This window comes from Fusarium odoratissimum (genome assembly GCF_000260195.1).
Source record: "Fusarium odoratissimum NRRL 54006 unplaced genomic scaffold supercont1.8, whole genome shotgun sequence".
Lineage (NCBI taxonomy): Eukaryota > Fungi > Ascomycota > Sordariomycetes > Hypocreales > Nectriaceae > Fusarium > Fusarium odoratissimum.
The window spans coordinates 23,862-47,283 of record NW_022158694.1 but is presented as its reverse complement, the minus strand read 5'-3'; the positions used below and the strand labels follow the sequence as shown (position 1 = coordinate 47,283).

At 49.7% G+C, this 23,422-nt stretch overlaps 6 protein-coding genes across 8 annotated transcripts; 4 read left to right on the top strand and 2 right to left on the bottom strand.

Annotated features, from left to right (window-relative positions):
- The first annotated feature begins 255 nt into the window (after positions 1-255).
- Positions 256-2,263, top strand: FOIG_05815 (isocitrate dehydrogenase [NAD] subunit 2, mitochondrial). The gene is made up of 5 exons (XM_031204667.1): positions 256-547; positions 636-698; positions 851-937; positions 1,015-1,137; positions 1,211-2,263. The coding sequence occupies exons 1-5, from the start codon at positions 467-469 to the stop codon at positions 2,000-2,002; spliced, it is 1,146 nt and encodes a 381-aa protein (XP_031064916.1). The 5' UTR covers positions 256-466; the 3' UTR covers positions 2,003-2,263.
- A 300-nt stretch (positions 2,264-2,563) lies between these two features.
- FOIG_05814 (uncharacterized protein) lies at positions 2,564-6,769 on the bottom strand. 2 transcript variants are annotated; one of them, XM_031204665.1, is made up of 5 exons: positions 6,718-6,769; positions 6,022-6,577; positions 5,624-5,964; positions 3,470-5,558; positions 2,564-3,420 (listed from the first exon to the last, which is right to left on the bottom strand). In XM_031204665.1, exons 2-5 carry the CDS (start codon positions 6,121-6,123, stop codon positions 2,971-2,973), a joined length of 2,982 nt encoding a protein of 993 aa, XP_031064914.1. In that variant the 5' UTR covers positions 6,124-6,577; positions 6,718-6,769; the 3' UTR covers positions 2,564-2,970. The 2 variants fall into 2 exon arrangements, with proteins under 2 accessions (XP_031064914.1, XP_031064915.1); XM_031204666.1 differs by having other exon boundaries at positions 3,470-5,964.
- A 1,771-nt stretch (positions 6,770-8,540) lies between these two features.
- Positions 8,541-11,674, top strand: FOIG_05813 (uncharacterized protein). Of its 2 annotated transcripts, none has more exons than XM_031204664.1 (2): positions 8,541-9,857; positions 10,083-11,674. In XM_031204664.1, exons 1-2 carry the CDS (start codon positions 8,799-8,801, stop codon positions 10,821-10,823), a joined length of 1,800 nt encoding a protein of 599 aa, XP_031064913.1. In that variant the 5' UTR covers positions 8,541-8,798; the 3' UTR covers positions 10,824-11,674. The 2 variants fall into 2 exon arrangements, with proteins under 2 accessions (XP_031064913.1, XP_031064912.1); XM_031204663.1 differs by having other exon boundaries at positions 8,541-9,980.
- Positions 11,675-12,793: 1,119 nt separating this feature from the next.
- On the top strand, positions 12,794-16,027 carry FOIG_05812 (potassium uptake protein). Its single transcript, XM_031204662.1, has 3 exons — positions 12,794-13,327; positions 13,399-14,583; positions 14,646-16,027. Exons 1-3 carry the CDS (start codon positions 13,163-13,165, stop codon positions 15,642-15,644), a joined length of 2,349 nt encoding a protein of 782 aa, XP_031064911.1. The 5' UTR covers positions 12,794-13,162; the 3' UTR covers positions 15,645-16,027.
- Positions 16,028-16,157: 130 nt separating this feature from the next.
- On the top strand, positions 16,158-17,963 carry FOIG_05811 (UDP-N-acetylglucosamine-dolichyl-phosphate N-acetylglucosaminephosphotransferase). Its single transcript, XM_031204661.1, has 2 exons — positions 16,158-16,799; positions 16,854-17,963. The coding sequence occupies exons 1-2, from the start codon at positions 16,374-16,376 to the stop codon at positions 17,832-17,834; spliced, it is 1,407 nt and encodes a 468-aa protein (XP_031064910.1). The 5' UTR covers positions 16,158-16,373; the 3' UTR covers positions 17,835-17,963.
- A 3-nt stretch (positions 17,964-17,966) lies between these two features.
- FOIG_05810 (uncharacterized protein) lies at positions 17,967-22,989 on the bottom strand. The gene has a single exon (XM_031204660.1). It carries the CDS (start codon positions 21,270-21,272, stop codon positions 18,546-18,548), a length of 2,727 nt encoding a protein of 908 aa, XP_031064909.1. The 5' UTR covers positions 21,273-22,989; the 3' UTR covers positions 17,967-18,545.
- Positions 22,990-23,422: the final 433 nt, after the last annotated feature.

Genomic DNA, 23,422 nt, shown 5'->3' with positions numbered 1-23,422 from the left:
GGACGATCCCGTGGAAGGACGGGAAGAAAAAAAAATATATCAACCTAGCAATGGAGCGGAAGTCCGCGCGGGATACGAGGCTGTAGCCGAAAGGGAACCTTGAAACCACTGTAAAAGGCGCGAAAAAGTGGAGGGTAGTGGAGCTGGGCGCCGCAAATGCCTTGGCCTACCGTTGTTTTCAGTGGCTAGTGGCCCTGTGCAGACTGTCAACCTGTGGCTATACTGGCATGAAAGCAGCATTGGCCATTCGGATTTGGTCTGGTTTGGGGTGTGGTTGTGTTTGTGGTTGGGCTGGGCAGGTTGTTTTCTTCCATTGACCTGAGTTAATCTTTCCTCTTTTCTATTTCTTGATCTTCTTGTCACGCTCTTCCCATTATACCCTCTCCTCTCTTCCAATCCTCGCCTTACATTGCCTCTTCTTTCTCAAGCTGTGCCTAGCTAGTCTCTCTGCTCGCTCCTCTTCATAATGCTGGCCATTCGAGCTCTCCGAACTCCCGCCTCCAGGCAAGCCCTGCGCGCTGCTACTCCCCGCGCCGCCATCTTCTACGTATGAGATCACCACCAAAACTACCCCAAATTTATTCAAAGATGCAATTTGGGCACAACATGGGCACTCACTTACACCCTCTCTACAGAACCGATGCTACTCAACCTCTGGCGAACGAGTTGCTAAGTACAACGGTACCAAGGATGCCAATGTACGTTTTGCGCTCCCTCATAAAACACCTTTTGGATGATCCTAGCGCTCGGCTGGGCCGAGCAAGGTGCCGAGATAAAATAACTCAGTCTCGATCGACACAATGCTTGGCTTCAGTCAATTGAAGAGATATTTTGCTAACTCATCGCGCAGGGTAACTTCCTGGTCAGCTTGATCGAGGGTGACGGTATTGGCCCCGAGATCTCTCAGTCCGTCAAGGACATCTTCGCCGCCGCCAAGGTTCGTCATGACAACTCGCCCACCCGTATAAGTCGCACCAAAAAAGAAAACAATTATGCTGACACAACATCTTCAAGACCCCCATTGCTTGGGAGCCTGTCGACGTTACCCCCATTATCAAGGACGGCAAGACTGCCATCCCCGATGCTGCCATTGAGAACATTCAGAAGAACAAGATCGCCCTCAAGGGTCCCCTCGCTGTACGTCACCATGAACCAAATTTGTCACAGTCTGCGTCTCTCTCGTGGCCCAATGGCTAACATCTCTCTCAAGACCCCCGTTGGCAAGGGACATGTCTCCCTGAACCTTACTCTCCGACGAACATTCAACCTCTTCGCTAATTTGCGACCCTGCCGATCCGTCGCTGGCTACGAGACCCCTTATGACAATGTCGACACCGTCCTGATCCGAGAGAACACCGAGGGTGAATACTCTGGTATTGAACATGTTGTCGTCGATGGTGTCGTTCAGAGCATCAAGCTTATCACCCGTGAGGCTTCCGAGCGTGTCCTGCGATTCGCCTTCCAGCACGCCGAGTCCATTGGCCGCAAGAAGGTCCGCGTTGTCCACAAGGCTACCATCATGAAGCTCTCAGATGGTCTCTTCCTTAAGGTTGCCCAAGAGGTTGCCAAGGACTTCCCCGGTATTGAATTCGACGCTGAGCTCCTCGACAACAGCTGCCTCAAGATGGTCACTGACCCCACTCCTTACAACGACAAGGTCCTTGTCATGCCCAACCTCTACGGTGACATTCTGTCCGATATGTGCGCCGGTCTCATCGGTGGCCTTGGTCTTACCCCCTCCGGAAACATTGGTGATGAGTGCTCCATCTTCGAGGCTGTCCACGGTTCCGCTCCCGATATTGCTGGCAAGAACCTTGCCAACCCTACTGCCCTCCTCCTCAGTTCTATCATGATGCTGCGACACATGGGTCTCACCGAGCACGCTTCTCGCATTGAGACCGCTATCTTCGATACTCTTGCCGAAGGCAAGGCCCTCACTGGTGATCTTGGCGGCAAGGCCAAGACCAACGAGTACGCCGCTGCCATCATCTCCAGGCTGTAAATATACATCCTTTAGTTTAGATACCTGCCTCCTCACCCGAGGGTTTATACGCGATTTTCTTTTTTTTTAAGGGTAGTGTACTTATTGAGTGTACCAGACCTAGAATCAGGCACGGCGAAATGATTAAGTTACGGAGTTGCTCTTGATGATGCGGACCAATAAAAATAGTGTATGAGATGAGAACCAGTGCAAGATAATGCCTGAGATATGCGATATAGTATTGGTAACAACATAGTCAAAATTCAAAATTTATCACTCTCGTGTCGCTCTCATAACAACAGTTACTTCTAGCCCGAGGTAAAACTCCTTCCATATCTCGCCACAATTTTGCATGATGCTCATTCATCATGAGTTTCAGATACCTTTTTTGAGTGGTGACCAAATTTCTGCGCTAGGTAGGCATTGGCTACCCTACAGTTCATCACACCAATTTCGGGTTCATTGGAGACTTTGTACCCTTGTGCTGATTCCCTTTTGCGTTATGCCCTACACGTTGCTTTATATAAGTTTGAAAAGGATGGCATTTGTATCCAGTGGGATTGTTGAAGAGATGTAGTATCTCGCATGTGAAACAAGACTACTTGCGGTGGGAAGATTCATAAAGAAAAGCGGCCAACAACATTCATTCAGCTAGATCAAGGTGACGAGAGCAAAGAAAAGATATGACTTGACTGAACGTGCCAAACCACATTCTGTCCCATCTTATTACGCTTCTAGTTCAACGCTGCCCCAGTCACCACTAATAAGTTGTAGATGCCTGATGCAAAGTGTAATAAGCGACGCTCCGTAAGTTACATGCAGGTCCAGATTCACCAACCCCCCTTGTGCATCGTCTTTGTCCCATCCAGTTTACCCTGATCCAAAAACCCAAAGCATTGCCGTTGAGCCGTTTGCGCCGCCTTGCCATCGCACCCTGGGTAGCATTTGTCACCAAAAGCAACTCCACATTTGGAAGCTGTCTCTTGACCTCATAGTCGACCAGATCGAATTTCCTTATCAAAAATTTTGACGCCCCAAACCTCATAAAACTGCAGGACTCCAACGGTCTTGAGTCGAAGCCTCTTTCCACAATTCGAGGCATCATCATCGTCCTCCTCACTTTCGCTATCCGAACCCCAGGATGGTAGCACAGGCAGATTGCTGCTGTTGTGATGTGGATGAACCGTAGCCTTTTCCTTGCCCTTGCCTCTTCTCTTCTCCCCTTCTTCAATTGCGTCCGTAGGGCGAATGACCCTGTCGAGACGATCGTCCTCCATAGCGATCCACTCCAGCTTCAGCTCGGGATGGTGAGAGAGATTATCCACGATGAAGTTCAGAATCTCCCGCATGACCCATATACATGTGTCATTATTCCTGAATCGAAGAATGTTTATAGCACGAAGGTTGACTAGTCCAGCGAAATACTGCATGAAGGCGTGCTAATATTCGTGTTAGTGACTGATCGGACTTCTGATAATGCCAACTTACCACTGCGTGGATATTCATGCTGAGAGCCAGCTCCTCGAGCTGCACACCACGGTTACAAATAAGTATCATTGCCTTCTGATTCGCATCCCAGCTGCTGCTGTTTGATTCGTCCTTGATCATGAGTCTCTTGAGTGTGTGCATGTGCTTCCTGAGGACGAGCCGACGGATCTGGTCGATCGTGACGGTAGTTCGTGGTGCGAAACTCTCAGGCTTATGTTTAGCGCTTCGCTCCAACAAGAACAAGTCGTGCAATTCTTCAAGCTGGGACATGCAGTTGAGGAATGCGGTCGAAACATTGTCGGTAAAGACACTCCGTAAGGCCAATGGCGAGACCTTGTTCTCTTTGGAGAGCAACGTCCAGATTGGGCCCTGATTACCAACATTTAGTAGGGTCAGGTTCTTAATGCACTTCAGGTCAATAGCCCTCGACAGAACGGATGCCTTGACAGGGATGAGATGAATGCTCAGTGTTTCTAGCGCAATGCCACGAGTGTCTCGTAGGTATTCGTCAATCGAGCGTCGTGACTTTTCGCCGTCGTTATTTTGAGCTTTTCCGAAGACTTGATCCTCGATATGTTTGATCTCGAGATGAGTCGTTTTGATCGCGCCTCTGATATGTTCAGCTTCCTGACTTAGTTCTCTTAGTTGTGTCACTGAGTCCTTGAACTGTTCCAACTCAGCGACAGTACCCTGCACACGAATCGCCTTGATTTTCTGGATGAAAGCATCGTTTTCGTCCTGCAACTGCTGTAGATTTGACAGTAGGGACTCATAATTCACCCGCTGCGCATCCAAGTTTGTGTGTACTTTGTTCAGCCCTGGGGTCGCAGATGGGTCTGCGTTAGCATCCGGTGTCTTCGAAGGTAATCCAGAGGGATCAGCAACTGCCTCTGGTGTTTCTGATTCTTTAACTCCAACTTCCTTCTCCCCAATGTCCTTGGTCTGTTGTTCGTCCGAATCCACTTCCAACTCATCTATGGTATCCAGATGTTCAATTTCGATATCGTCTGGTGATGCATCATTGTTTGAGTCGTTATTCTTAGACAGTGGGGTCAAACTTGATTCCGTTGTCGTCGGCTTCGATCCGCCACTCTCATCACTCTGTTGCTCCTCATCATTCTTAGGTGTCGCTGAGGTGCTACCGGACGGTTCATTGTTTGACTGAGAAGAGAGCTCACATGAATCCACATATTTTCTTGCTGCCTTTTCAATCACGTCCAAAATATCCTGCTGGGCTGTCGAGAAGTCACGAGTGCCATTTATATGTGACATAAGTCTTGTTGAAACACTGCGGATAGATGACACAAATTCTTCCCGAGGATCTTCTGAATTGTCGTTGGTGCCGGCTTCTTGATCATCCTCTTGGCTGGTCGCTGCCTCGCGAGGACTCTGGATAAGCGCAGGCTTCTTGGTAATAAAAGGTTCGACATCAAATATTCTTCCCAGGATGCCCTCTTGAAGTTTACGCTCTTCCTGGGAGCGAAATGTCTTCGCAGGGCCGCTCGCGTCGAAGCTGGTGCTCTGGGAAACAGGAACCACTTGAAACTCATCATCGACATCAGAATCGTCCGGATCTGAGTCGGGTGGCGGTCGTCTAGCTTGCAGGCCCAGACTATCAGAAAGAGAAAGCTGCAGTTCGGTAAGTGTGGCGGAAGAATTTCGAACGCAAGTCTTGAGCTCCGTTACCAATTCGAGATTGTCGATATCGAGAACGGAAAGACTTTTCAGTTTTTTGAAACCCGAGAGCGTTGGGGGCTCCTGTGTCACAGAGTCACGCTTATTTCCCTTTGCCTTGGAGGATTGCTTGGGCGGTGGCAACAGAGGAGGTGGTGAAGTGATGACTGGCAGAGATGCCATAGCACCAGCCAGTGGGGCTGAAAACACTCCCGGGGGAGGCCCAGGCGGAGGAGGAGGAATATCTGGCCAGTGAGTTGAAGCGGGAGGTAGAGCGTCAATGCTAAGAGGGAGAGGAGGGGGTGTGATGTAGTATGTATCCCCGGCTTGGAGGCGAATGTGGAATTTTGTCAAAGTATTGATCTTGTGAAGCTCACGAAAGACCGGTCTGCTTAACTCAACGCGAATGTTCCACCTGGCCAGAAAATTAGTGATCAAGAACTTTCCAAGAAACCAGATACAGCCTGCTGTGGAACACACCTAAAAGATTCGAGTGACTTGGCTTTCTTCAGAGTGAGATAGAGTAAAGTATTAAGGAACTTGCCACAACTGGCACTATACAGATACGGCTTGTAGGCATGCTCGGCTTTCACGCCAGTGCTCACTGTATCCATAGACAGTTCTCTCAGGTGCTTCGCGTAGTTGTAATCACTCGTAGTGAAGGTGTCGAGGCCACCCGCAAGGCCATCGATTGGGGATTCGAACCTCACATCATCGTCATCGGGAAAGAGGATGTTGAAGCTACGATAGAGCTGCGCGGATGCCAATTCATGAAAGTGCCGAGATACAAGAGCGCAACATATCAACTCAGACTGGGAGCACTATGGGGTCGTCAGCAATGTCGTACGAGGTACAGGATTGTGAATCTAGTCACGAACATGCGACAAGATGTCCTGCTGGGTCTCAGCTGGGAGATCGAGAAAGGTGAGTCTGCGCTTGGGCGGGGTGGCAGCCTCGTTGCCGGTGGCCTCCGCAGCCATGATGATTGAGCGGGGGCAGCGTGGCAACTAGGCTGACTCAAAGGCGAGGAGAGAACAATGAAGCAGATAGATCGAAGAGTAGAAGGACAAGGTCCTCAGTGGAACGGCCTCAGTCTCAACAGGCGATGCGACGGATGGATGGATATTTCGCGATGCGACTGGGGTAATGCGATGCGATGCGCTGGGCATGCAGATGCGCCGATGTAGGATGTGCTCGAATGGATAGCGTCGATCAGCAGGAGCTAAAGAGGAGGCTATAAACTGGGGCCTAAGAGATGAGAGAGATGCCGAAGCGACGATTGGGATGGGGAGACGTGCATGAAGATAGAATCATTCGGTTGAGTAAGGAATGAAACAAAAAAACGAAGCAAGGATGGAGGAGAAGCAAATCCAAGCAAGTCCCAGTCAAATCAGTCGCGAGCCGCTTTGGGGTCGTAGTCGCAAGTCTCAAGTTCTGGGTTAACGTTAGCTGAAGTTGAATTGTTGATCGTTGGTTGGCTGTGAATGGCGGCTAGTGCGGGGCGGATCAACGATGACCAGCTAGGATCTTCTGACCCAGTGCGCATTGCTCCGTAACTCAGTGGAGAAACATACTCTAGGTAAGGTACCTGTAGTGTGGCAGCTCTTGCTGACTGCCTGCACCTCAAGTTTGGCTTTGCTGCACTGAATAACCTATCTGGAGGATAGGTACCTATCTTCCTAGATTCGAGTAGCCTATAGTGCCTCTCTTAGCAGTGGAGGCGTTGCAGTTAGCTGCTGAAGTTTGACGATATCTGAATCTTTTCAACCTCTAAAGTGCCTGCATGCTTAATTTGTCTTTACCGGTCAAATGATGTTGTGTAACAGTGCATATTAACGGCACCCACGGTTTTATACAGAATCACGAAACTAGAGCATCCTGATTCTAGCAGCCATCCTTTCTTATGATAAATTGCCTTTACCAGGGATGATCGCGCTCAGACACTTCATCTGGGCACCTACATATATCTTGTGCCAGGTGTCACTGCTACAAATATGGATAAATAGACTAACTCTATATGAGTCACAAACAGAGACAGCTAATCTTTGTTACTGACGTTGAAGAGGCTGAATATTTATATAAACTCTTCACTGACTTCATCCTACACACGTGGCAACATTAGACTTGCTATGCATTTTTTTCAGCAACTTGATTAACAAAGCCAACAGTGGCAGGGCACAGAGTATGACTCCCACCGAGTGTTGATCCTTGAAGTTGACATGACATCAACTTCATGACGATTCTGTTCTGGCAAATAATCCAGTGTACTTTACTAGTAAGATATCTACCTTACCAAGTTTTGATCTTTGTGAGTATGTGCGGTAAAGGCATACTGACCAAGACGACACATAATTGGGGCCCGGGTGGAAATGAATATGATTTTCATGGTTTATTTAAAGTGATGCTATATGCCCCTCAACTATTAGATACCTGCTTGTCAGCCCTCAAGTTATCATGATCACTACATGAAACACCACATCTCCAAATCCGCATCCTGGTTTCTTAAGTGCAACTAATGACTAACGTTGCCTTAGATCTCCCGTCCAGGCATGCACTAGCCGTCTGATATTGGAAGCTACCTTAGGTAGGTTCTAGTTAGTGTATATCTACGGCGTCCGAAAAACGCCCCCCACCGTTAGCCTGACATAGTGTCTTGTTTCATGTTTTGAATGTTTCTGTTTCTCCGTAAGTTGTGGGATGGGGTTTTATAAAATCAAAGGTATTGATCAAGAGAACACCTATTTGCTGGATATTGTCATTTCCAGCCAGACTGAGTCCCTTTGATTCTGTTTTGAGCCACGGTGTTCTGAATACTGCAATTGTTCTCTGCATGGATCACTTCTAACTAGGGCTTACTTTGCGAGAGAACGGCGTGAATATTGAGCGCTGATATTGTAGTCTATGTAATTATAATCACAACATTGTGTTGACTGGTCTTATATGGAAGAATATTCATTGATTTTTGCCTTTGATTACGCGGCAGAGCAAGAAAAGGGGGAGATATCTCGATTACTTGCGATCATCACAAGTGTCTGGGTCTAGGCACATAATTGCCGAGAGCCAAGTCATCAAACGGTTGGAGGGCAGACTGTTGTGTGGAACGACGAGTACAACAGCCAGTTAAACAATTCAACGCTTGTGTACGCTCGTATAAGATGACGCTCGTATATTGTTACGGTCAGTGCAATCATGACCAACAGCTCTCCAAGTCTAACGCAAAGCGAACGTTGGCTCTAAGAACATCATGAAACTATAGTTGGTGGACCTGGTGCTCTATCATTCTTCCCCGCCCTCTAAACTGCGGCCCTCAGGTTCCACCTGCAGGGCTGTGTGGCTATGTTCGATCCCTCTGGACCCCTTGAATCAACGCTTGGGTCAACTCAGGCACCCGTCAGTCATCCGTTTCATCGTCTGTCGTATTTCTTCCATCCTCACTCTCACTCTGACTGTCATTCTTGTTTATTGAAACCGAATTGACATCTTCCACGTCTGTCGCTATCATCTTTGTTACAGACACTACTCGAGTCTTTGTAATCGCATTCACAGCTAAAGATATTATATTATCGTACCTTCATCACCACCTTCATCCTCCTGTCTAAATATACATCGTGAATACGAAAACGTTGAAACTTTCCTTTCGAATTAGAGTATCAAAATGGCCGACACAGAGGAGCCCCAGTTCAACACTCTAGCTGAGCGCATTGCTGCTCTCAACAAACAAAAGAGTTTCACAGGTGCCCCAAGCCAAAGTCCCGGACCAGTTCGCAAACGACCGCCGCCTCCTCCCCCTCCTGGCCGCCCAGCAATTGAATCTAGAAGCCAGACGGTACCAGCTATTTCGACCACTTCAACACCGTCGCAGAGTAATCCAGCGATTCCTCCTCGCCCTACGCGAAAAGCGTCGACACCACAATTAACAGCGCCGAATGGTCAACATGATGTCCAACAACGAGCCCCGCCTCCGCTCCCAAGTCGGACCCCAACTATGCAGTCCGCTCCGTCTTTACCACCAAGGCGACCCTCAACGCAGTCTAGTCTAACAGTGCGGCGGAACTCTGGCTCGTCAGAAAGATCACAGAACTCGGCGATATCTTCGTTATCTACGGGCAGGCCTCCATCATCAGTGACGAGTGTCAACTCTGATGGAGCCGGCTATAAGTTGCCACCTGCTTATGATCCCGCAAGTCTCCCCAAACTTCCTCCATCAAGAAGAGAAAAAGAAGCGGCCGTCAAGGAGGCAGCGAAACCCAATCGTGCTCCGCCGTCACCGCAGCCTCCACGGGCTATTGAGCCTGCGCCTCCAGCTCGACCTAGTCTGCCACCTAGGCTGCCTTCACGCCCAGCAAAACCACAAGCGGATGCTACACCTGAACCACAAGCGGCGTCGCAACCCAGAAAGTTACCCCCAAGGCCATTGGTGAACTCAAAAGCGAAGACACCGGTGATTCTTGGGTTTTCAAACAAGGACAAACCCAAAGACTCCCAGCCAGCACTACCCACACGGCCTCCGATCCCAGGCCGCTCACAATCGGGAGATGAACCACCGCCGGTGCCGCTCTCTTCTCGACCCTCAGTCGCCCAGATTGAAGCGTTCGAGACGCGGGCTCTTACTCCATCTGCCCCAGTATATGGATGCCTAATATGCCGGGACTGGAGCGATCCAGATGCTGTAGCTGCGCAGTATCCTCGAGATACTGTGCCGAGGGATGACCCGGTGGGTTATCTGGCTCAGGTTCTTTGTGGCCCATTTCCCTCATACACGGACAAAGCGCGAGCGATCTTTACTTGGTTCCATCACAACATTAGTTATGATACCGCTGCATTCTTTGGCAATAATGTAAGGCATATGACGGCGGAAGATACAATTTTCACTGGTAGAGCCGTATGCGCAGGATATGCAGAAACATACAAAGCGATCGCTAACAGAGCTGGCCTTGAGTGTGTAGTTGTCACCGGTCACGGGAAGGGCTTTGGATACACTCCGCTCAAGAAGGGCGAGCGCCCACCAAGAGCAGATCCAACCGGACATGCTTGGAACGCAGTGCGAATCGATGGCGGTGACTGGAAGTTACTGGACGCATGCTGGGGTGCCGGACATGTAAATGGGCAAAATTACGAGCCCAAATTCTCTCCTCTACAATTTACCAACGCCAATGAGAACTTTGGCCTCAGACATTTCCCGTCCGAATCACGATATCAATTCAGGGCGGACGGCCAACCAGTCACGTGGGAAAACTACTACACTGGAGGAATTGATGGCGAGCCCCATGGAATGTGCTCAACTACAGGTGAAGAGGGCATCGCCGAGTCCAGTGTAGAGCCGAAGCAGCGGCATATACCTATTGACAGCGGTGAGGTTGTGCGATTCCAATACTCAAAGGTTTGCGAACACTGGTCAGAGAAGATGTGTGGCGGTAAAGAGCGGCTGGTGCTCCTCTGCCTTCCCCGAGGCGATGGTCAGAAGGAAGAGATGATACCCATGGAAACGAACGGATACTGGTATTGGCTTGACGTTAATGCAAGCGATCTCGGGCCTCGGGGCAAGTCGGTACGGCTGCTTGTTCTCACAAAGTTCGGAGACCGCGAAGATGCAAGGGGAGTCACAGGCAAAGAATTCCTCGCCAAGTTCGGTAGATGCGCAATGGGCTGGTCGTACCTTGTTACATGGGACTTGGTTTGAGGCCTCTTATCTGATAGTCACATACTTGGCGTCTCCTGATGGTACTATATATCTGCATGTTGCAGTCTGGAAAGACTTGGCGAATACACGCCTCATCATAAAATCTCCGTCCCGCACCTCGGTGCATGAACTAGACACCTGACGACCACTCCCTCAGGAAAATGATATGGACCATCTTTTAGTGCAGATGGTGAGTTTATGCACTGGAAACTCGATGCTTAACAGGAACAGGGGCGTATCATCAGTTCCTGAATGCTACGTTCCAAGTTGCCTCTTTCGGCATTTTGATGAATGTAATACGAGAGGGTAGCAGAAAGTCGGTACCCATGTTCCCAATGAGATATATGATGATGTTTGCTAGGTGGTATTGTCATTGACCGGGTTCTATAAAGCACCATAGTACTGAGGATCGACAGGCAGCTCCTCCCGTCGAACTTGACTTCTTACCGCGAGGGGTATAGTGGATCTTCAGGGTAGAACCGAACGACGAGAATTGGTGCCGAGACATCTTTTAGATGCATCTTTTTCTTGGACCTCATCTTGGCAATCCCCATGACGCACACAGGGGCTGTGCACCTGTTGATGATATCAGAAATGGCATCGTGTACAGATTTAAGTTTATCACAGGTACTTCAGTTTTGCTTATGGTGCAATTTGGGGATGGCCATTTGTGCATTAGTAGGTAGGGCACTATGTACTATATAGGAGCTTAAGAGAACTCATGAGAGCGAAAGGTAAGGTATCATGAGTAATCGGCTTTTACAAGCTAGAAGAGTGACCAAAGACGGAATACTACCCCAGCAGCCTATCTATCCACGAGTATCAAATGCGAAAGACTATAAAACGAGTTACATAATTCATCATAGTATGATCATCTATATTGTAATAACTGTTATGCTGAGTTTGGTCTAAGTCTTAGTATGATAGATTGCCAATCGACTCTGATAAGCAATTCAGAATGCCTCTATTGGAAAGGCCAGCGACTGAGTACCTAGATACAACCTTATCCGTAGACAGCCGTCATGCAAGTGCCTCTTTTCTCCGCATCTGTGGGTTCTTGAGGTAGCAGCCAGCCTTTGTGGTTACCTAAGGTCCTACCAGAGCAGGGTATCAAGAACGGCGATCGTGACTTTGAGGTAATCACGAACTCCGATTTTTGGTGCAACTGGCCTTGAGAGGAAGGGCACTCTTCATACCACACCCACTTATCACACAAGTCAGTTTCAGACTCGTAGCATTGGTATCGGCCTCTTTATTGCACATGGTGATGCTGGGGAAGGCTTCGTAATGTGCAAATGCATCATTACAGTATTGCCTGATACAAGACAGGATAGAGTCTTGGCCCAGCATGAGAGAACCGGAATCACACAATTTAACGTAAGACTTCCAGGACTTCAAAACCTCTCAAGTTGTCACGTGGGGCACTGGCTAAAGCTGATAAACTGACAAGTACTTTTAGCAGGGGTTTTGCTATGCATGACACCACACAACCAAATACAACCAAAAGCTGACTCGAGCGTCATACGGAAAGACTCGGTAAGACCATTCACTTGATCTCGGACGACCGATGAAGGACCCTTTTACGAAAGCATATGCAATAAATAAGCAGCCAAGACTCTTCGCAAAGAGCAGAGAAACCCAAGTGTCTTGGCGCTTCGGGTTTCTGACTACGAATGCAACGCGCTACCATCTCCAAAGGCCCATGGGGCAATCATCGCCCCCAGTTCGACTACCCCCGCACTTCTTAACGCTTAGATTGGAGGATGTCAGGGTGACCTGGATGGATGTAGGCATGTCATTGGACTGACTCAAAGTGACTACCAGGGAGCGCTCCCCCCTTGACAGTTTCTCGAATCTTTTGACTCGAGTGTGAGCAGCATTTCGGCGACATCGTGGGTATAGCCGTCTGCAAGTGAGGGGAAAATTGGGTCCTTGACATGCACACAGCCTCAAGCCTGCATATGGTTGCATCTCCTCAGCACGCAGATAGAACGGACCATCAAACCCTTCTTGAGCTTCGGTGGAGAGGCTCAAGACATGATGGTTTATCCGAGTACGCCTGGGCCTATCAGCACCACCGACACTTGCCAATGGACGTCTTGGCAGTCAAGATGTTCACCGTCCACAAGAATTTGTGGCTGTTGGCAGAGTGGACCAGGAAGCCAGTTTCGCCTAGGCATGGCGTTCTAATCTAGGATTAGGCTCGCCATTATCCACCACCATCCTAGTCAGAACATGGCCGAGTATATAAGCATGAGCCCCAGGTTTTAGTCCCTTTGCCTTTGCCTTTGGCCTTTGGACCCAGCGTCACCAAGTGACCTTGCCGACTCCAGATCGAAATGATCTCCTACAATGCCCGCAACCAGAGAATAGAAGCCTGGGTCAACGCGGCTGCCGAAGAAAGCGAGGATGCCGCCCCCACAGATCCCGAAGCCCGCGACCTGCATGACCAGGAAAAGGCCCAGCGAATCGAGCACGAGGATTTGTGTCGCGACAAGAAGCAGGTAGGTCCTAGCTCCATGGAAATAAATGTGCGACGTTATGAATGAAGGTCTGACTTTCTCGTTCCGAAAAGACGTATAAGGGTGCGGTCTTATTATGGCTCGCCTGGCAAACTACCGGTGTTGTGTATGGCGACATTGGCACCAGTCCCCTTTATGTTTTCAGCTCGACTTTTAGCGAACAGCCGTCATGGCACGACCTCGTGGGAGCTCTGTCGATAATCATCTGGTCCCTCACCATCATCGTAACACTTAAATATTGTTTCATTGTCCTGTCAGCCGACGACGATGGACAAGGAGGAACCTTTGCTCTCTACTCTCTCCTTGCTCGATATGCCAACATTGCCCGCGTCGATCCCAGTGGCCCGGAAAGAATTGTTGTGCGCCTGGATCGTGAGACGGGCGCCGAACTCGCACCCGCTGGGAGAATGGCCCGGGATTTTCTGGAACGTAGTCGGGTTGCACAGAGCGTCCTCAAGATTGTTGGCGTTTTGGGCGTTTCCATGGTTGTGGCCGACAGCATTCTGACACCAGCCCAGTCCGTCTTGGGCGCCGTCCAAGGGATTCAGGTTATCAGACCTGATCTGGGAAGACCGGCTATTGTGGGGACCTCGTGTGCGATCCTCATTGCGCTTTTCTTGCTGCAGTTCATTGGCACGTCCAAAATTGGCACCTCTTTCGCTCCCGTCGTTGTTGTCTGGCTCCTCTACAACTTCTCCATCAGCATATACAATCTTGTCTTGTACGATCATACCGTACTCAAGGCATTCAGCCCACATTATGCGTTCAAATACCTAATACGAAACGATTCTGATGGATGGAAGTCTCTTGGTGGATTGCTTCTCGCTTTCACCGGCGTTGAATCACTCTTTGCAGATCTGGGTGCTTTTGGACAGCGAGCCATACAGCTTTCATGGTTGTTCCTGGCATTCCCATGCTTGTTGATCACATATTGTGGTCAAGCTGCTTATATTTCTCAGGATGAAACTGGGTTGGCTTTTACCAACCCATTCTTTCGCACTGTTCCCGAAAGCACACTGTACTTCAGTATCATTATCGCCGCACTCGCTGCTGTTGTTGCCAGCCAGGCCGTGATCACCAGCTCTTTCCAACTCATTTCTCAGTTGATGAGGCTCAGCTACTTTCCTCACATCAAGACTGTTCACACCAGCCGTCGATTCCATGACCAGATTTATATGCCACTGGCAAATTGGCTACTCATGACCGGTACTGTTGTGGTTACGGCCGTTTATAACAATGTAAGTTACCCGGCCTCATTGTGTCACTTTGGAACGGACTCGTCTGACATGACTTGAACTAGACAACGAGCTTGGGTCATGCTTATGGCGCATGTGTCATTATCGTTAGCTTTATTACAACGTGCATGGTGTCGCTAGTGGCACTCATCATCTGGCGTATCTCATCAATCGTTGTTCTCATCGGGTTCCTCATCTTCATCCTTCTCGACAGCATTTATCTTAGTGCAGCAATGAACAAGGTGCCTGACGGTGGTTGGTTTGCGCTGGTCCTGTCCGCCATCCTTAGTTCGTTCGTCATGCTTTGGCGATGGGGAAAGGAACAGCAGTGGGAAGCAGAGCAAAGGGACATGGTGGACCCGGCAGAGTTCCTCATGTCCTCTCGGAGTACCTCAAGAAACAACTCAATAGCAAGGGGAATTCAAGGTGAAGGTTCTCTGCGCTCGACGAGGCTGAGGCTTTCACCTGAGTTTGGAGGTGGACAAGTAATGGTCGCTCCAGGGCTCGGAATATTCTTCGACAAAGTGGGCGGGAGTGGTGATCACATCCCGAAGGTATTCTCGCAGTTCGTTCGGAAGTTCCAGACGAGGCCACAGGTGATCGTTTTCTTCCACATGCGCCCCCTTTCTCAGCCTACGGTTCCATCTGACCAACGGTTCGTCATTGCGCGTGTTACAACAAAAATTCCTTCATGCTATCGTATTGTTCTGCGACATGGTTACATGGATGACGTTCTCACACCGAACTTGGCGCCTACGATTGTTAACGAGTTGATGACCTTTATTACCCGAGGTCCTTTCCCACCTGATGAGAATGACATGCCACCAGAGTTTCGAGAAGAGCTTGAAGCGCTGCGGGCCGCCGAAGAAGCACAAACCGTTTATCTTATGGGCAAACAGACTATGCGGGTGCAGAGGCCAGAAAAGAGGAGTATTTCCAGTATCCTACGCCGGGTAGCACTTGAAGCATTCTTGTGGATTCGAGAGAATTCACGAACCAAGCTGGCCAATCTGGATATTGACCCCGATAGTCTGGTAGAGGTGGGCTTTGTGAAGGAAATTTAAAAACGACAACAATATTGAACACGAGATACCCGACACATGCGCAAAAAGAGTAAGGGACGATTGGGTACCAAAAGTTAGATGGACTACTATACGATTTTCGGACACAGGCGCTTTGGATTTTGGGTTCAGCTGTGAGTTTAACTGATGATGGGCTTAGTAGATGCCTCAGCTTTGCTTTGTTTTACTATACTGGGTGGGATGGGAACTCTCCGCTTACCTTAGATTTGATCATTTGCTTGTACATGGTTTCAAGGTGGAAGCGATATCGATATACCCTTAAGAGCGAATGAATCGATGATTATGTTGCATATGTTCTAGGCTAAAGACCTTAGTGATGGGCGAGATTCTATTGACTGAACTAATTTCAGAAGCATGAATCTTAACGAGAGAAGTTTAGAGACTGATAACCCCTGGTGTTGATCTTCCTATCAATCTCTGTCGTGTATTTTGCACGTGTTTCCGCGTAATTCATATGCCACTCCACACCCCGGCTGTGTTCCGCAGTGTAACAACGTGTCACCAAGCTTCACCTCAACAATACCTAGAGACCTCGCTTTGCTCTAATAGGAAGCGGAGCGCATTGTGTTGGACAATCCATAGCAGCCGCATTTCTGCTGGTAATTCTCCCAGTATCGTCTTCCATGATGCTCTCTTAACCCTCAATACGCACCGCCCAACCCATCATCGCGCACCTATCTCAAACTACTACAACGCCAGAAGCCGCCCATCATGACTACAACCATGATGACCTCACTCTCTCGCTCTGAAACACTTACACTCTCGACCGTCTCTGCAGCTGCTTTCGCGGTCCTCGCAAACACCCTCCATGGCGATGGCGAGCCTCTCATGGCATCTCTGGCCCTGTCAGTCCTCGCCTTTGCGCTCTGCTTCGCCATGATCCGCTGGCTGGGCCCTACCTTCATGCGTGCTGGCTTTCAAGGCCGCGACATGAGCAAGGCGAACCGCGCCGAGATCCCCGAGTGCATGGGCGCTGTGTGCGCTGCGGTCTATCTCCTCAGCGTCATCGTCTTCATCCCATTCCCGTTCTACAAGGACATCGTTGCGGCGACTAGTGGTGGTGGAAACCGTGATGTCGTCGTTGAGCTTCAGCACGTCAACCAGGGCCGTTTTCTACATCGCTTCCCACACAACAAGGTGCGCAGAACCCAAAGATGCATGTCATGTCTGGTGCTTTACTGACCTCGTTAGCTTGCGTCATTCCTGGGCGCCATCATCTCTCTTCAAACAATTGCACTTCTTGGTATTGGTGATGATCTCTTCGATATTCGCTGGCGGCACAAGTGGTGGATCCCCGGCCTGGCTTCGATCCCTCTTCTTGTCGTTTACTTTGTAGACTTCGACGTCACTTCTATTGTCCTACCTCTTCAGCTTCAGCCGTATCTCGGCGAGCTCGTCGATCTCGGGTTTCTCTACTATGTTTACATGGCGTGCGTTGCCATGTTCTGCCCTCAGAGCATCAACATGCTGGCAGGCATAAACGGCATTGAAGTCTCGCAATGCATCGTCATCGCTTTTCTCCTCGTCTTCAACGATTGCCTGTACCTCTTTACGCCATATCCTCACCCTGCTACCGACTCGCACTTGTTCTCACTCTACTTCCTCCTCCCGTGGATCGGCGTCTCGTTCGCCTTGCTCCTCCACAACTGGTATCCTGCCAAGGTGTTTGTTGGTGATACCTACTGCTACTTCTCGGGTATGGTTTTTGCTGTCGTCGGTATCCTCGGCCACTTTTCAAAGACTCTCGGGCTCCTCCTTGTCCCTCAAATATTTAACTTCCTCTACTCATGCCCTCAGGTCTTCGGTCTGATTCCCTGCCCACGCCACCGACTTCCTCACTTCAACGCCCGGTCTGGCCTCATGGAGCCGTCTGTGACTCCTTGGTCACCCGAGCGTCAACCCCACCCCTTGGTCGCCCAAGGCCTGCACTTTCTCAACAGACTACGCCTGGTAAAGGTGACAACCGATGAAAAGGGTCAATTTGTCGAGACAAGCAACTTTACCATCCTCAACCTCTGGCTTGTCTGGCGTGGACCACTCCGCGAAGATCGATTGGCCTTTGAGATTACTATGCTTCAGCTTGTTGCTGGTTTCTTTGGACTGTTTGTGAGACATCGTCTCGCACTGTTGGTCTTTAAGGAAGATAACTGGGGGACTGCTGCGCAATATTAACAGAGAGAAAGGGTTTGCGCCTTTCTCAGAGCCACAACCGTACCGCCTATCCAGATAGAATATCATTCCACTGGTTGGAAAGTTTATGATTTAGAATAATACCCCGATGTCACGGAATGAATGTCGCCTACTGTGAAAATCATCTTGTCCTTTGGTTCACCATGTTATAAGAGATTGCAGTTCAAGATGGCCGTTGAATCTTTCAAGGGGTGTATTTCCCATCATTCAGGGCAATGCGACATGACTATGGTGAGTACGTGCAAGTAGGGTTGACGCCTATAATTACATACAACGATTCCTTCAGCATCTTTCCGTAAGAGATTTACTCCATCCTACTCTTCACTTGTTTTGTTTCATGGCCAACCCTCTTCAACTGGACATCAATCAAAAAACATCCCGAAAAAGGACCACATAACATCTCTGCTTTTTCTCCCTCAGGAGAAATCCCATTGACCCGTAGGCACCAAACCTGGTGCGCCGTTCCCATATTTAGATGCCAGGGTTCAATTGACAGAACCCTTCAATCCCAGCATCCGTAATCCCACAACCTCCCCAAACGCCAAATCAAAGGGGTAATCATCTGACGTACCAGCCAGTGTATATAAAGGAAAGAACTCCAGGCTTTTGATCCCGTCATCCCCAATCCCAAACAAAACAACAAAGAAAATCTTGAAACGGTTGACACATTAAACGTACAGACACTTCATCCTTTTATGAAGACCCATTGGCAGCGGCTACGGGAGCCATGATCACAGTCTCCGCCGGCTTCTCAATCGATGGGGAATCGACGATGATATCAACCTTGGTGTCCTCAGGGCTCGAGATAGAAGGCTTGAGAACGGCATGCCCTCCAGCTGTTCTCCCGGCAGCCTTGTTCATCCGGCTTTTGGTGTAGTCGCTGAGACTCAGCTTCTTCTTTACAGGACTAGGGTGGGTACCAATGCCGTTGACAGCCGGCGGAGCGAATGGACTTGGCAATGGACCTGAAAGGGGGGAGTGACCGACACCGCCAGACTTTGGCGTTGTTGCGTTGTGAATCCCTAGTCCTGTACTGTCGAACGCTGGCACAGGAGGTAGTTGCACGCGTAGGTCGGGAGTCTTTGTCTTGGTCGATGTGTCACTCGCAGCCGATCCTAGTACAGGAGTCGTTATTAGTGAAGAGGCATCTGCCATATGTGTATCTCCCGGTGCAGAAAATAAAGGTGGTAATTCTGAATCCGATCGCTTGATGACTACCTCGTGCTCCAGAGGCGAGTCAACTTCCATGATGGTACCATTGGATACCTGGCTGACAGATGATCGCCTGCGCAGATCCTCTCCTTCAGTTCGGACTTGATGGCGGCTATTTAGTAGTCGCTTCGAGAGCGAAATGATCCGCTTCTTGGGACGAGGTGATTGATTTGGTCCACTAAACCAGGCGCCCTCGACAGGGTCCGTCTGTATCGCTGCATCACAGTATACTCCCCTGGGAGAAGCCGATGATTGGCGTGATGGAGTCGCCGCGGAGTCTTGATTGGAGATTGACAGCCTTTGTTGGATATGCGGAGAAGAGCTAGCAGGGGATCCTGAGTGGCTTCTGCAAGTCCCAGCATCGACGTAGTTGCCATGAGACGCAACTGAGCCATTGCGATGCTTCGACTTCGAGGATGTTGAGCCAGTACCATCCGATACTCGCTTCTTCTTCCGTGACGGTTGTTGCTGCTCCATTCGACGGAATGAATCCTCAACCATGGCAACCTTCCGCTTGTCTCGATCCGTTGGCTCAGTCAGTATGCCTAATTGGTCGAAAGATCCTTGGCGAAGAGGTGTAAGGTCACGACTCGGTGGTTTGCTTCGCGTAGACTCAGATTGGGATCTATTGTCGTGATCCCCAGCATCGTCAACATGGCCTTCACTCGTGGCTCGACTGGTGGCAGTCTGCCCCGTGTTTGTTGGGGAGATGGCTTGTGTTTTCGGCTTTCTTGGCTTCTTTTTTGCTGGCGCGCGTCCTTGGGGTTTGCCGAAGAGATACTGACGGTGAAATCGTGCGAATGCACAGTTGTTATCCAGATCGCACGCGCACCCGCCGTATTCGGAGAGAATTCGATCTATCCAATTCGATATTGCCATGTATTCTGTCCCATCTACCGGAGTTTCCGTATTGTTGGTCGAGTCATCGTCACTTAGGCCAAGAAGATGAAGCCATCGCGTATCCACACTCTTCTCCAGCCGGAAATCCCAGGGCAAAGTGATTTGCTCGTTGGCGGAGATATATCTGTCGCTAACGATCCAGAAATGGTATTCGCTTTCATCGGAAAGATACGTATCAAGCTGAGCATTGGGCTTGCAACTCCTGCGGACATAACGAGCAAGAGAGCCCTCTTGCCTTGTATCGATGTACAAAGGTAGGACAGGGTGAAAAAAGACAAACGGGAGAGGGGAAGATAAATCTGCCCAGAGGTTGACAGGGTCAGCACAGTAGTCCTTTTGAAACCCAATTTCACCATTCAGCTCAACAAGAGGTACATCCTTCTCGATTGGTGTACTTGATTTGAGAAACCTCCACCTGAGAGCTTTGCCATCGTCCAGTGTTCGTGTTGCATCACTGACTTCAAGCTTAGGCTTGTTGGCTTCCAGGTTTGAGGGTGCCTTCTGGAATACTTCCGAATGGCGTCTGCCAACTTCACTCCGCATCGTATTGGGTTCGCGAAGCCAGCGAGATAGCGCAGTGGGAATAGCAAGACTGGCAAAAGCATTGTTCCGTGACTCGGGGACATCCCTGGCATTATATAAGTCGTAGAACTTTTCAGAGTAATGATGGATTTGAAAATCATCAGGAAGGTCGGGAGGGGTAGTTGCAGGGCTGGGAGGGTGGGCAGTATTTGATCGGCCATTTCCGTATGAAGGGCTCCGTTTGGGAGCCTGAGAACTGACAGACTGTGATGAGCGATGCTTCGCCTTTTTGGGAGGATGATGATGATCTCCGGAATGACCATGTTTTCCATTTTCCTGTGGACTCGTATGGCCATTTATTGGTAGCTCGGTAGGTCTCGATCTCTTCTTATGGCTTTTGGAAGGTGGTCTTTTTGTTCTTTTATCGGTACGCTCGTCCGTCGTTCCATTTATTAAGCGTAGTGTACGATCAAAAGCCTTTTGACGATCGAGAGGGCGCGGTTTGCATTCTGCACACGAGTGTGCAAAATCTTCGCGCACAGCTTCCTCTCGATTGTCAGGGTAAAAGCAGTCGATGTGCTGCCACGAATCACATGACTCGCAATAAATCGTGTTTCCATCATCGACAGAGAAGGTACATATACACTTGATAGTATATGGCTCTTCTTCCGCTCCCTCAGTCAGTTGGGCAACTTCGTCTTTGGGCGTTGCGCCCGGAAGAGCAAGAGGGGCGATCTGACTAGGAGTCGCAGACTGCGTGGACAGCGGCGCTGGTCTGTCGGTCATAATCTGTGCTAGAGATAATGTAGTGAACACCTGAGGGGAGTATGTGTCTAATCTACTGTCGCGGTCTTTGGAGCATGACGACGCCGTTCAGATGGCGCGTCGGGGAGACCGTAAGAAGGAGTCGAAAACCAGAGTGGTTTAAGGAAGTCTCATTCGGCAGGACAAGGGTGGATCGTATTCCGACCGCAGAAATCGCAATCGTCTAACAAGAGACTCGAGGCAGGTCGAGACGTCGACACAAAGGGTGGAGGGTCAGCGGCGCGACAACGGGAAAAACAAAGTCAACAGTCGTGATCAAGTCGACAAGAAGATGTCGAATATGAAGCGTAGACGCGAGTCGGAGGCGTGTTGGGGACACGGTCGGTCGGTTTGTGTTTTCGCAAAACTCGTTGTGATCGGTCACGGCAGGGTTGAGACGAGTTGAGGTCGAGGTGTCGAGCGCGGACAAGACGAAGATTAAATGTGTAGGTGGCGAAATTCGATGGGGAAATCAAGAGAAATAAGATTTGAGACTACTCAAACACAATCCATACACAAGGAGCGCTTGAAGCAGAATGGAGATAACGAGAGGTGAGGATTGAAGATCGTGGACTGCACGAAGAAGGGTGGGTGATGGGAAGAAAGAGGATGGGGAGGAGCGACAAGCCCGGGAGTGCTTCAAGACAAGTGCGGTACTGGTGCTGGTGCTCACTGGTGGTAGGCTGGGCTGGTACTGGTACTGAGGTACCGGCCTGGGACCTGCCTGGGGTTCCATTTCCAGTTGGCTAAGAGGGGGAGGAGAGCACCTCAGGTAATGGAAGGGCAGAAGACAAGAGTACGTACCTCTGGTATCTTCACCTCATCAGCGGCTCACGCTTCCCGTCTCATTCTCTTGATGGCTCCCACTCAATCTCAGCGCGCAGAAGCAGCAGCGATAGCATAAGAGGGTGCCAAAAATTGAATGGGCCACTGGGCCGTTTTTGGTATCCTCTCCTGGTGCTTCTGGGCTGGATTGGGCAGAAGTTCCTGAGAAGGAAGTGTGCGAGTGAGGGAACGGGGACACTCCCACTCCAGCGACAGTGGCCCCCCAAAGAAAAGACAAGACAGAGAGACATGGAAGAGAAGAGACGAGACAATAACCAAAATTTGGCGCTAGACCAAACCTTGACTGGCGGTGGATAAGGAGAACTCTTAGTGCAGGAAACAGGGCACGCAGGGCGCATTGTTGGCCTGAGGCACTAACAATAAATATTGTCCCGCTGCCGCTGCGCCTGAGCACAGGGCTAAGGAGGGGGGAAGGAAACTCAAGAGAGCGGAGGGGAGAGGGTTTCTGCTGGAAATTGCGTACGGCGAGTTTTTGTTGGCGTTGGCGTAGCCAGCCAGGGGCTTGTTTGTCACTGAGTGAGTCCGTTGAGACTCGAGTATCGTTTGAGATAGCATGTGTGAGGGGAACGGGGATGGAAACAAGACAAAGACAAGAAAGCCATGTCTCTCGAGTCTATCGAGTCTGCTTTGCTATGCTTTCTGCTTTGCTTTTGGTGATGGGCCGACACTAGGAGTTGAGCACTTCGGTATGAACGGGAAGCGAAGGAGTCGGGAGGGGCTTCATCAGATTTTCAAAGGCAAAATGACGACGGCCACTTTCAGGGAATCAGGCACGTAACCTGAGCACCTCTCAGAGCCAGTCGAAGGCAATAAACAACAGATGACAGCTGAAGCTGGGTTAGCTAGCCCCAAGAAATGGCTGTGGTTGGCGGGCTTGCAGTGGAGATGAGTGGGGTATCTGAAATTTGGCACCCGCCACAAATAACCTGCGCTTGGTGAAACGAGACACCATTCATTCTAAGTTAGTGTTAAGCTAACCTGAGGCCGCCGAGGTAAGTCCCAGGAAGGGGAGGGAAATACCGTGTGCCTAGGTTGTATTTTTTATTTAATGTGAGTGTTGTTCGCCGCGTAGAGATTTGCTTGAGATGAGAAGAATGAGATAGATCAGTAGAAGAAGCTTGGCCACTCGATGCGAGTGCAATACATCATGATCTTAGCCACGAAATTCACTACCAAATCTTGATGAACAATATCGAAATCTGGACCAGACTGCTTTAACGAAGATGTAATCAAATGGAAAGAGTCTAGCTTACTAGCACAGTGCGGTATACCAGATATTTAATTCG

Coding starts and splice junctions, on each gene's coding strand:
- FOIG_05813 (XM_031204663.1), top strand. CDS start 8,799: ATGGCCGACACAGAGGAGCCCCAGTTCAACACTCTAGCTGAGCGCATT. Junction 9,981..10,082: donor CTGCATTCTTTGGCAATAAT/GTAAGGCATATG, acceptor GCTGGCCTTGAG/TGTGTAGTTGTCACCGGTCA.
- FOIG_05815 (XM_031204667.1), top strand. CDS start 467: ATGCTGGCCATTCGAGCTCTCCGAACTCCCGCCTCCAGGCAAGCCCTG. Junction 548..635: donor CCCGCGCCGCCATCTTCTAC/GTATGAGATCAC, acceptor CCCTCTCTACAG/AACCGATGCTACTCAACCTC. Junction 699..850: donor ACGGTACCAAGGATGCCAAT/GTACGTTTTGCG, acceptor CTCATCGCGCAG/GGTAACTTCCTGGTCAGCTT.
- FOIG_05814 (XM_031204665.1), bottom strand. CDS start 6,123: ATGGCTGCGGAGGCCACCGGCAACGAGGCTGCCACCCCGCCCAAGCGC. Junction 5,559..5,623: donor AAGTCACTCGAATCTTTTAG/GTGTGTTCCACA, acceptor TTTTCTGGCCAG/GTGGAACATTCGCGTTGAGT. Junction 3,421..3,469: donor GCATGAATATCCACGCAGTG/GTAAGTTGGCAT, acceptor CACGAATATTAG/CACGCCTTCATGCAGTATTT.
- FOIG_05812 (XM_031204662.1), top strand. CDS start 13,163: ATGATCTCCTACAATGCCCGCAACCAGAGAATAGAAGCCTGGGTCAAC. Junction 13,328..13,398: donor TGTGTCGCGACAAGAAGCAG/GTAGGTCCTAGC, acceptor CGTTCCGAAAAG/ACGTATAAGGGTGCGGTCTT. Junction 14,584..14,645: donor TTACGGCCGTTTATAACAAT/GTAAGTTACCCG, acceptor GACTTGAACTAG/ACAACGAGCTTGGGTCATGC.
- FOIG_05811 (XM_031204661.1), top strand. CDS start 16,374: ATGACTACAACCATGATGACCTCACTCTCTCGCTCTGAAACACTTACA. Junction 16,800..16,853: donor ATCGCTTCCCACACAACAAG/GTGCGCAGAACC, acceptor TGACCTCGTTAG/CTTGCGTCATTCCTGGGCGC.
- FOIG_05810 (XM_031204660.1), bottom strand. CDS start 21,272: ATGACCGACAGACCAGCGCCGCTGTCCACGCAGTCTGCGACTCCTAGT.